Source organism: Carassius gibelio, chromosome B17 (genome assembly GCF_023724105.1).
Source record: "Carassius gibelio isolate Cgi1373 ecotype wild population from Czech Republic chromosome B17, carGib1.2-hapl.c, whole genome shotgun sequence".
NCBI classification, from domain to species: Eukaryota; Metazoa; Chordata; class Actinopteri; order Cypriniformes; family Cyprinidae; genus Carassius; species Carassius gibelio.
Genome location: NC_068412.1, coordinates 25,840,713 through 25,852,448, shown reverse-complemented (window position 1 = coordinate 25,852,448; position 11,736 = coordinate 25,840,713). Strand labels below are relative to the sequence as shown.

At 36.0% G+C, this 11,736-nt stretch overlaps 1 protein-coding gene across 1 annotated transcript; it reads right to left on the bottom strand.

The window, feature by feature from the left end:
* Nucleotides 1-1,677: 1,677 nt before the first annotated feature.
* On the bottom strand, nucleotides 1,678-4,056 carry LOC127976660 (syntaxin-11-like). The gene is made up of 2 exons (XM_052581248.1): nucleotides 3,893-4,056; nucleotides 1,678-2,997 (listed from the first exon to the last, which is right to left on the bottom strand). The coding sequence occupies exon 2, from the start codon at nucleotides 2,990-2,992 to the stop codon at nucleotides 2,111-2,113; it is 882 nt and encodes a 293-aa protein (XP_052437208.1). The 5' UTR covers nucleotides 2,993-2,997; nucleotides 3,893-4,056; the 3' UTR covers nucleotides 1,678-2,110.
* Nucleotides 4,057-11,736: the final 7,680 nt, after the last annotated feature.

The window sequence follows — 11,736 nt, the reverse complement described above, 5'->3', positions numbered from 1 at the left end:
ATAAATGTATATATTTCATCAGCCTTTAATCCAATTTATGTAATTTATTATAAAACCCTGTCTGTTTATTTAAGTAACAAATATAGGTATCATGCCATAACATATTTTTAATACGACTGACTTTATTTTAAATGTGAATTTAACATTGAAAGTTAATGTGATATAAATATTGCTACTAATCTTTCATTGTTCAGAAAGAGAGCAAATAACATTTACATTAAACATAATTTTCACTGACAGTCTAGATTTCATTCACTCTCAGAAACTACCATTAAAATCACTGAAACTGTTAACACTGTGAAATCAATATCTTAATTATAGATTCGTACACACATCTGCACTTTGTTGTTTCTGACGAGAGAATTCGGCAGAAAGAGGTATTCAGTAAGTGAGCGAGTGAAGGAAGCACCGGCATTTCAGCGATGACTCATCGGAACGCCTCTGATTGGCCATTGCATTCAAAAGCTCAACAGAACCGTGTGTGATTGGTTAATGCGCAGCGCTGTAAAAACGCGTCTGTCTCTGGCTCAGCGCCAGCAAGCGATCACAGATCTAAATTTAGCAGCTGATGATATGACTTGCTGAACCTACTCGCACTGGTGTGATTGTATTAAAATTAATAAAATCTTAATCGGCTATTCTTTGTCTTTTGGAAGCTGCATTCAACCTGTTATAAGCCACACACGTACAACAAACTAATGACACAGTGGTATCGTGTACTGTAATCGAATGTAGCCCAAGTTATTACCTGTTAAACAGTAGGATCTCCACCGCAAGCAAATAATAGCCTTTGCAGATTAGCTTTCAATTCAGTGCAGTTCCATAGCCACGTTTTCAACGCTGCTGGTATTCTTAAACGTTACAACTCAGAGTGAACCGCTTCAGAGCTCAGCGCGTGCAGCATGGAACTGAACGACTCAATCAAACTGATTCATGAACCAATTCACTCGTTTGCCGACTGGTTTGATCAAGCCTTTGAACAGAGTTGACTCAAAAGAATGAATCATTCGCGAATGGGCATCGCTCATTGTCCAGAGAAAAGTAGACGGCGCGTTTGGAATAAACTGAAGCATTTATTGCATTAAGATAAAGTAACGAGAGGGGCGTCGCCCACAGTAACGAAGTAAAAGTACAGATTTTTCCCAAAAAATGTACTCAAGTAAGAGTATAAAGTACCCATCTTTAAATATACTCCGAAAAGTATTCGTTACCCCGAAAAATTACTCAAGTAAATGTAACGAAGTAAATGTAACTCGTTACTACCCACCTCTGGTGATCAGGTTGGCTGAATGGATAAGTTGGACTTAAGAACCAATGGACAAATGTCTGTGTGGGCTCAAATCCCATTCCTGGTAAACTTGTGTGATTTAAATGCCATATTTCCTTGACCTGAACCCATTGCATGCAAATGTGGTTCTTAAAGAAGCAGAAGATTGATTTCTCACATCGGTTCTGATGAAAATGTAAAGAAATAGTTCTCAGTATTTGTTCAAATGTATAATATTGCAGGGTTCGTATTAAACCACCAAACACTTTTATGCAATCTCTTTTGCAAGTCATATTGCAGAAGAAACTTTCAAACTTGGAAAACCTACACTGATGCAATGCTATGCATTACATAAATGTCCTTTAAGGAACGGTCCAGAATAATATGGTGATCAAACAAATGTAAATGCATTAAAAGTTAAAAATATTTATTAAATTAATGCAACAAACCATACATACACAAATAAATGTACATTAAAATAAAGCAGTGGATTCATCAGTAAAACATGTTTCTGTATAATATTTGCTGGTGCACTGTACATGGGCGTAAATAAACACTTTTACTTGTGGTTATATCTTATATCTTTAACACATCACGTGAATGGCCTGTGACTCTCGCAGATGTTTAGCAGCGAGATCGCAGTATCACTTTAGCTCATTTGCATTGCAGCTCCTGTGGTTTACAAGAAAACTCAAAGTTTTTTCAGAATGATAACCATCAAGCGCAGGCACTGGGCTTCTGTTGGTCTCTTCAGAGCACATCACATGACACGGTTAACACTAGCATGCCAGACTAGCCATATGCTATGGCTTTTGCGAAATGGTTAAGGCGGTAACACCGAGATCATTTATTGCAACATGGAAAACAGCAGCAGAAGAGCTGTCGACAAGGGTTTTTCTTCTTGTATTTGACAGCCTTCTTTATCTGAGTTGTGGCTTTAGCCACAAAGTCTTGGGTGGCATATACATTGGCCTCAATGTTGTCCACCATGAGCCCTTGTTCCTCCACCAGTAAGGCCAGCTGGAAAAACAGATCATGGATGTCTCTGATGCGACTCTCTAACTCCAAAAGCTCCTTATGGCGATTCTCGATCTCGTTGAGCGCTGAGCGAGCGGTGCGCCCATCTGTGAGCAAGTCGTCAGAGAACACGTTCCACTTGCCCGTCTCGATCATCTCTTCGATTTGTTCTCCAGTCACTTCTTTACCCATGATCTCTGCTTGCCTTTGGATGCGAGTCTTGCAGTTGTCCCTCTGTGCCATTTCAGCGCTGTTGTACTCGTTCATGGCCTCGTGAAAAGAACTCGTTATAGAGATGAACTGACCGCGTATCATGCGCACTAAAGCCGAATGGGCTCCGTGTTCCTCCTCCAACTCTTTACAAAGTGCATCCATCTTCTGTATCCGAGCATACAGGTTCTCTCCTTTGGTTTTGATGTTGCGTGCGATCGTGTTGGAGTCACGTTTGATGCTGCTAATGCGTCTGACGGAGGTGAGAAAGCGTGTGTTCTGCTTGCCCAGCCTCTTCACTTCCATACGGAGTTGGGTGATTTCTTTCTGGATGGACTGGGCTTCTCTAAAAACATCTTCCATGATGTCCTCACCCTCAAACACAACCGCATGCTGTTCAAATTCACCACTGTCCACATCTTCTCTGCTATCTACTTGGTCTTCCTCTTTGTGGTCTTTGGTGGCAACACCTCCCAGTTCTACCAGTCTGTCTCTCATCTTTCCTGGGAAATAAAGATCAAACCAGATGGAGATTCAGTTTGTTTGATATTATGACAGGCTTTTAGATCTTTATTGCATCTTATGCAGACACACTGGATCAATATACAATTAGACACACAGTTCACAATGCAGGCCGGAAAGCCTTTCATCAATGGTTTCAGTACAGCGGCAACCATTCACCATGCAGCTAAACTAAATACAAGACCAGACGTACTTGTCATTTAGTTAGTCACCGCAATGGCAACCATGATGCTGCACATTCCCCACCCGATATGGTCACCATAGAGAAAATACTGTACAGAAAGGGTGGGGACTTCCCTTAAGTCCTCTGTTGAACACCATGAGGCAATAAGAACAAATATATGACTTAAAGTGCTTAAATCTGAAATCCTTAAGTAAGATCATTATTGTCTCATTATGCACATACAAACCACAATTATAGCTACACAAGCGAACAAAACAATAGTCTTTTCTAAGACCATCTTTCCCGGATGTAAAGTCAACATTGATATATTACATTTGTTCACAATGTACATATTAATCTTAAGATTGTGTGCAAGTGCAGCCACAAATTAAAACTGACGATATCTTTTTGATATTGTGAACAATGATAGTTCAGTTTCTCAATTAGATAAAAAAGTAACTAATCATCTTAATTTTAACTTCCTCAAAAATAAACCAAGCTAGGTCTCACAAAATCAACCACAATTCAATCGAAGTTAAATAAAACAGGAGAACAGAGCTTAAACCGTCTCAGCAATCGTGTCGAAATTGAAATTTCCATGTTTAATTTAAGAGTAAATGTTTGATTTGACGTTCCGCTAAACAGCTTCGCGACAAACGTTTGTATAAATCGAATTCAAATAAGTTAAAATGATACATAAACTTTCACGTTACCTTATTTCATGTCCCCTCGTTCAATTGAAACCCTTTAAACGCGAGCTTTTATCGTTTGCTAACGGGCATCACCTTCTCGTGTCACATCGTTGCAGGAAATAACTTTCAGTCGAATGACTGACTGACTTTGACTGGTGGGAGTTTCCGACAAGTCAAAACCATACAGTCTACGGTCAAAACACGAACGTTTACTGGCGTTTACTTAAGTTTTAAATATAGAATTATCCTATAAACATTTACCATGGCAGTAGTACAATATTGTGCATTTTTGTATCTGGAAAAATATATATTTGCAGCAGTTATTTTCAAGTACAAATTACTTTTAACAAAAACTAATAATGTTTGGAATTGTGTATGTAGGCTATTGATAAATGTATCTGTAATATTTAAGTCTTCTAGGTATTTTTATGTTCAAACATATATGTTAATGTAGTGCAGTGGTAGATGTCATTAATGTTTTAATCTTTATTTTGAGTTCTTAACCCCTAAAATACCACACTTTCCTCCAAATATGATCATAACTTGGATGTTTAAAATCCCTTCCCATCATTTTTCTTTTAAAATCTTCAGCTTACACAATGCAGATTTTTTTACTACCACAATGTAAACACAGTAGCTGATTCTGTGGTGCAAAATCCATCTATTCTATTTTTACCAAGCCAGTTGAAAAAATAATCAATTTATAATTGTGGCAGTGCTGGAGCCTAACTTGTCAATACTAATTGTAAAAAAAAAAAAATATATATATATATATATATATATATATATATATATATATATATATATATATATATATATATATATATATATATATATATATATATATTTTATTAATGTTATTTGTGGTGGTGCTTATACTGCAGCCTCAGACCAACAATCCTGTGATAAAATGTTCTAGTCTTTTACCCTTGATTGACAACCTATAGGACAAACAGTTCATTGCATTTCTGTAATGCACTCATTAATTCTGAATATTTTGACAGTTTCTCTGGTAACAATACCTAAACCAATTGTCTTCTTGAGTATGTGGCTACAGGCCTATTGATCTATGCTACTACTTTAAACAATTAACCCTTTAGAGCAGATATATAGGCCTGGTTAACTCATAACATAGTCACATTCTGTTTAGATGTCAAGGAATTTTAGAAATATTGGTCAAAGCACAAACATTTCCAAAGTCAATTATTTTTCAGTTAGCAATTTTAAATATGAGTAATTATAAATGTTTTGGTGGAGTTAAAAGGTGTTGAGCCTCATAAATGTGATCTAAGGTGTTCTAACTCTATAGATTGGTTTACATTTGTTATAAAACTACTTCTAGAACAAATGGCAAACCAGATGAGTCAGAGTAATCATGTGAACCAAAGCAGAAGTGAAACAGCAAATGATCTGCCCAACACGTAGTCACACTAAGCAACACAATTCAGTGGTGTGTGCAAAAAATATTTTACATGAGATGTTTAAATAATCAGATGTTTATCTCTGTAAATTAATGAAATGTAATGGAATTGGTCATTTGGTTCATGCACACACCACATGATGGCAGTAGAGCTTGGATAATGATTCTCATAAACTTGTGACCAATTCTTCACTGAAGAATTGAAATCTGTGTTAAGTTTTAGCTCTTTGCTCTGCTATTTATTGAACTCATGTTTTTGAGCATTGCTGCTTCTTTCTGTTTCCTTTGCTTTTTTCAAAATCTAGGTTGACCAGAAGAGTCTGTGTTTCCTCTTTGAACCATGGTTCCTTCCTTACTCTCAGGGTCTCAGGGATTTTTTCTTTCTGTTGAAATTTAGTGCTTGCATCATGGCCTGAAATACAATAATTCTGTAAACTACCGTCATACAGACTAATTACACATTACACTGACTGTATAATTCTATTGTCTCCCCGGTATCCACTATAAACCAAGCCACAAGTACAGATGCATCTCTGAAAATTAGAATATCATGGAAAAGTTCTTTATTTTTTGTAATTGAATTCAAAAAGCTAACTTTCTTATATTCTAGATTGATTGCACACAAACTGAAATATTTCAAGTTTTTTTTTTTCCTGATGGTTACGACTTACAGCTGTAGAATTCTAAGGATGCATTCTGTTTTTGATCTATGCACAAAAAACACTGACTGTTTATCTGACATAATACAAAAAAATAATAAAAAATAACAGCATATTATAATTCTGACTTTTATCTATTTAAATTCTCAAGTATTTAGAATCAAACTTCGTATCTAAAGCATCAAGCTTCTTTCAGGATAAACAAATAGAAGAACAAAAATCCTGTCATTTGTCGTGGAAGGTTTTCTCGTTGCACTATAAAAATGGTTGCACCAATTTTAATATCCCAAAATATATTTTTTTTTTTAATAAATAAAAATATTTAATAAAGCTTAACACTGTTGGTGCATTTAAAAAAAAAAGTTTGCAAAATTTGAATTTATTAAAATGTTCCTGTTTTATGAAGTTACCAGTTTTGTACACTGTATGTATGACATTAATCTGCTTAGGTTAAGACATAACATTTGTTTGAAAGTGCTTTCACTGTATGCTCGACTTGTTATACATCTAGCTGAATTACATCCTTTACCTGCAGTCTCTGCTTTGTGAGAAGTTCGGCACAGTAAACATTGACACACTGCAAACACAGAGGCTTCTCAAATTAATTATATGGTCAGAATGTCATTTTTATCATTACATTAGGATATTAAATCACTTTAGGAAAAAGTTTAAGCAATATAATTAAAATCCCTTGGACTTTATGGCAGTAGAGTTCATGACCTATCATGAACAGCAAGAATGGTTTCTTTAAACTATTCAAATAGTTTTAATTACAATTGTTAGTTAATCTGCTATGCAGAAAATGGGACAAAATGAGTCCAGGTCTTTAACATATTGGAAAGGATAAGGAAATTAGGCAGATCGCAGAGTGTTTTCAATTTTTCATCCTAATCTACATGTGCAGAACATGTGTGTTTTTGTTAATCTATTTTAAGTCAGTTTGAGGTAGACATTAAATAATATTTTTTCTGCCATAAAACCAGTTTAGATGTTACCCAACAAACATTACACGAGTGTGAATAATATATGCAATATTGTTATACTATTCCTCCAGGGAAGTACAATTTTTTTTAGAGTAATAAAAATTCTTACATCAGTATTTATTACAAAAATGAAAATGTAGCAACTTGAACAATGCTTGAGGTTGTAGCATTGTTCTCATAAAAAAAGAATAAATGCATACAAACATATACAGTAGAATACATACATAAATATACATCCTTTTTCTCAAAAGTCCTCTGGCATTCAACCCTTTTGGAATTTTTTTTTTCCCATTACAGTAAATTACACCAAATTAGATGCCTGTAATTCTCTTACCATTAGCAAGTAACCACATAATTATGTAATCGAACATCCTGCAAACTTAGAAATTTTCATTTCATTGCTCCAGGTTACATTTACAAATGCAAACATAATGAATGTCTCTTCAAACATGATTTGATAAATCTGTGATTGGCGACACTCTGAACAAACTAGTTGCAAAACAAAATTGCATGGACGAACACGCAGACAGACTAACTCTTTCTCTCCGAGAGGGATGTGCATAGTGCATGCCTGTAGATTATTCACAGACATCGTTTCATCCTGAGTCCAGGGACTTCTAAGCTTCATAATGTCTGAAAAAAACATCAGCTGGTTTTGGTTAGCCGAACTGTGACTCAAATTAACTGATCCTGTTAACTTCGTATGAGAATCTCCACAGTGTTTCAGGGCTTTTGATTGAATTAGTGTTCATGTTTGTCATGTGTTTGGAGATCTTTCTCAGCTCAGTAATTGTCCGGTGCTGTAACCAACCATTTCCTTTATAAAGGAACAAAAAAACAACGATAATTTGTTGTTTTTTTCTCAACATCAGCTAACTGTTCAATTTAAATGAACAATGATACATCAAAACTATGAGTTTTCCACATTCACTGAACTAACTAAATGTGTACGTTCTGAAGAAAATGTTTGAGGTCTTTTCCCAGACAAAACTCTCTGAGTGTTTTTAGTGATTGCCACTGAATGATTTCTAAAGTGTTTTTGTTGTGGCAATGTGTTTGCAGCTTGCATATTAAAATCAATTACTGTATCCTATTCCTGTTTTTTTTTTTCATTTCAATTATTTCAATTATCATTTATTTATTAAATTAATCATTATAGATTTTTTTATAAATTTTTATTAAAGTTTTAGTGTTTTTATTTAATATTTTAATGTTGCTGCAATTATTTCTAATTGAAATGTTGTTGATATAACTTCAAAAGCCAGCTAAAGTTAACTAAGCCTATAATTTGAAGTCTATTTTAAGAATGAATGCACACACAAAACTACTTATACTGAATCATATAATTTTAGGCTGTAATAACTACAGCAATCATTTTACAGTGTATGTAATTATTTAATTTTTTTATTACCATTTAGTTATTTCAGTAAATCAATTTAAACTAAAGGAAAATGAGAAATTAACTATCCGAAACTATTTTATTTCAGTTAAGATTTATTTTAAGTAACATAATTTAATGGTTTTAGTTAACCATATGATCCTGTTTCTAGTAGTTTGCTTGTTTATGTCTTTTGTAAGAACTCAAACTTGGATTTAATGTGCATGCATTTGGAATGTGATGAAGTCCAAAGGTTATTGAACAGCTTGTAGAACTGTCACTTCCTGCTCTATGGTAAGTGATGCAAGTTTCCTGTGAGATTTGGGTTCAAACAACTTTGTGTTGGGTGGGCTCAGACCACCGACATGTTATGTTGCTGATGATCCACAGCATCTGTGCACCAGCAGATGAGCTAACGGGAATATTTCATCTGCCCTTGATGTGTTTATTTCCTGTTTTGTGTTATCTTGATCTTCAGTAGTAACGTTGATAATGTTCTTCATAAAACAAAATTGAGTGAATGGTTAAAGGTGAGGTGTGTCTCTGTGTTTGAGCCCTGACTCAGGCTGTTGAGACAAGTTTGTCATTTGTGGCCCAACTGGGCATTCCAAGTGGGTTGAATTTTTGTTTGCTGCAGCATAAATGACAAATAATAATTCATAACAAATGTTGTTCTGCAATCCAATACAAGGCTGAATATAACAGCTTGATAAATGATATACCATGAGATGCAGTGTGTCTGTGTGTAAATGCATGCATGTAAACATGAACCAAATACATCATGACATCACACACCATTGCTTCTCATGTTTCTTGAGATTTTGCCAGGTTTGTTATGCCACAGTTTTGTCCTTTTTGGAGCTTGACAGCCTTTGTGTCTACATTATCTGTATAGAAAAGTTCATCATAAATGTTTACCGTTTGGGAAAATCGTGGTTTCAAAACTACAAGAGGGGGCGCAAAATAATGAACAACTTTAGTTGTGTAATATTATGTTAAGTTATGTAATAGACAAAAGGTCTTTTGACCTTTCTTGAAAGGTTAAACTTTTCCTCTGAAGGAATGAAAATGTGTTTAGATGAACTCCTTGAGAAATGCAGAACATAAGAAAACCACTGCAGAGCATTTTATGTAGTGGGTTGTTTGTCATGCTTGTGAATTCACATGCCCTCATTTAATCTCAAATTGCATTATGATGGAGGCTGTTCCTCCTCTGAATAACATTTGACCAGTCAGTTGATTTTAATTCACCCTGTGCCCATACTTTCTGCTTTGGGGCATGAGTTGGCCAAAATGACTGAAAAAGTCTATTTGAAGTAAGAAAAGTGAAATACTGATTTCTTGTAAAACAAGCTACTGTAACATTATTTTTTTACAGTATAAGTAACACTAAAAGCAGAGCTTTCAGATGAAGTGGTTGTTGGATGCCTTTTAATGTTTATTAAAGTTGAAAAGTTGTTTGGAGTTCTTTATTTCATTTTCTCATTTCAGTGAATTACAAATTCTACATCCGTAAATAGTGCTGCATGTGGATTCACAATTAGATTAGGATCAGGGTTTTGGCTGGGCTTCTGTAAGACATTCACTTTCATTGTTCTCGAGTCACACCAATGTTTATTTCACCTTGTGTTTGGGATTACTGAAATAAGTGTTTGTTCTCAGCGTACAGAAAGAGATGTCCAATCTCTGCCATAGGAAAGCAGCTCAACAACATGACGTTTTAAGCTTCATACTTCACCAAAGGTAAGTCGTTCTTTGAAAGGTGTGTAATATTAGATTTGAGCCACATGTATGTGGTCAAAGTATATGCACAGCCCCTTGATTTGTCTATTCCTGTCAGGACATATCTTAATGCTGTAGCATGTAAAACTAGAAAAGCATAGCCTTTCTGCTTCAACAACATGAAAACATTTACTGGCATGAACTTGTTTTGATCTTCAAGATCAGCTGGACCACCAACGGCAAGCCAGACGTCTTTACTTAAATCTAAACTGTTGCAAATCCATGAAGGTTCCATGTTTAATCAGTGTTTAACATTTAGCGAAAGTTGACATTTAACATACAGGGAAAGGTTCATTCTTTCTGAACAGAAAACATTGCTCCTCAAACGTTTGCAATAAAGTTGGAAACACAGAATTCTCTAGAATGTCATTAATATGTGTCTCACTAGAATTGGTGGAATAGTAAAACCTGTTATTATTTAGGGAGTCCCACATACTATACACAATTTCATAATGGATTATTTATATAAATAAGTGGGCCATGTGAACTGGATTTCTGGTTTGACTTTTGATTGTTCTAGTTTTCTAAATTATTAAATTGGATTTACTGTGCTTAAGTGACATTAAATTAAATCATTTGATGTTTAATTGCTTTAAAAACAAATTACATCACAGAATACATTGTTTTGGAGTACAATCAAGTGCTTCCCCTCATATTCCCATGAGAAGATATGTGCTTCATTTTTACAACTTTTAAATTAAAGTTTGCTAAAAAAGTTTAAATATAAAAATACAGTTATTCCACACACAATAGGAGTTATTTTGAGTGCCTCAAACAATGGATGAAAAGTTTAGAGCTCTACTGATGATTAAGTCTAGAGTGTGTCCACCTTTGTGTGTGGGTCCATGTACATGCTGAATCGACAGGTAAAAAAAAAAAAGCCTCAAGTCCAAATATTCATTTATCACCAATTAACTGTTTGACAAACACTTCCTGCTTCGACGTTCAGATCTGAATTTAAAAAAATCTCAAACATGCTCAAAAGTCCCGATCTGAATCAACCGAGTCGCGAACAGGCTCCGAAGTCCCGATCTGAATCAACCGAGTCGCGAACACGCTCCGAAGTGCCGATCTGAATCAACCGAGTCGCGAACAGGCTCCGAAGTGCCGATCTGAATCAACCGAGTCGCGAACAGGCTCCGAAGTGCCGATCTGAATCAACCGAGTCGCGAACATGCTCCGAAGTGCCGATCTGAATCAACCGAGTCGCGAACATGCTCCGAAGTGCCGATCTGAATCAACCGAGTCGTGAACATGCTCCGAAGTGCCGATCTGAATCAACCGAGTCGCGAACAGGCTCCGAAGTGCCGATCTGAATCAACCGAGTCGCGAACAGGCTCCGAAGTGCCGATCTGAATCAACCGAGTCGCGAACAGGCTCCGAAGTGCCGATCTGAATCAACCGAGTCGCGAACAGGCTCCGAAGTGCCGATCAGAATCAACCGAGTCGCGAACAGGCTCCGAAGTGCCGATCCGAATCAACCGAGTCGCGAACAGGCTCCGAAGTGCCGATCCGAATCAACCGAGTCGCGAACAGGCTCCGAAGTGCCGATCCGAATCAATCGAGTCTCGAACATGCTCCGAAGTGCCAAACCGAATCAACCGAGTCGCGAACATGCTCTGAAGTGCCGATCTGAATCAACC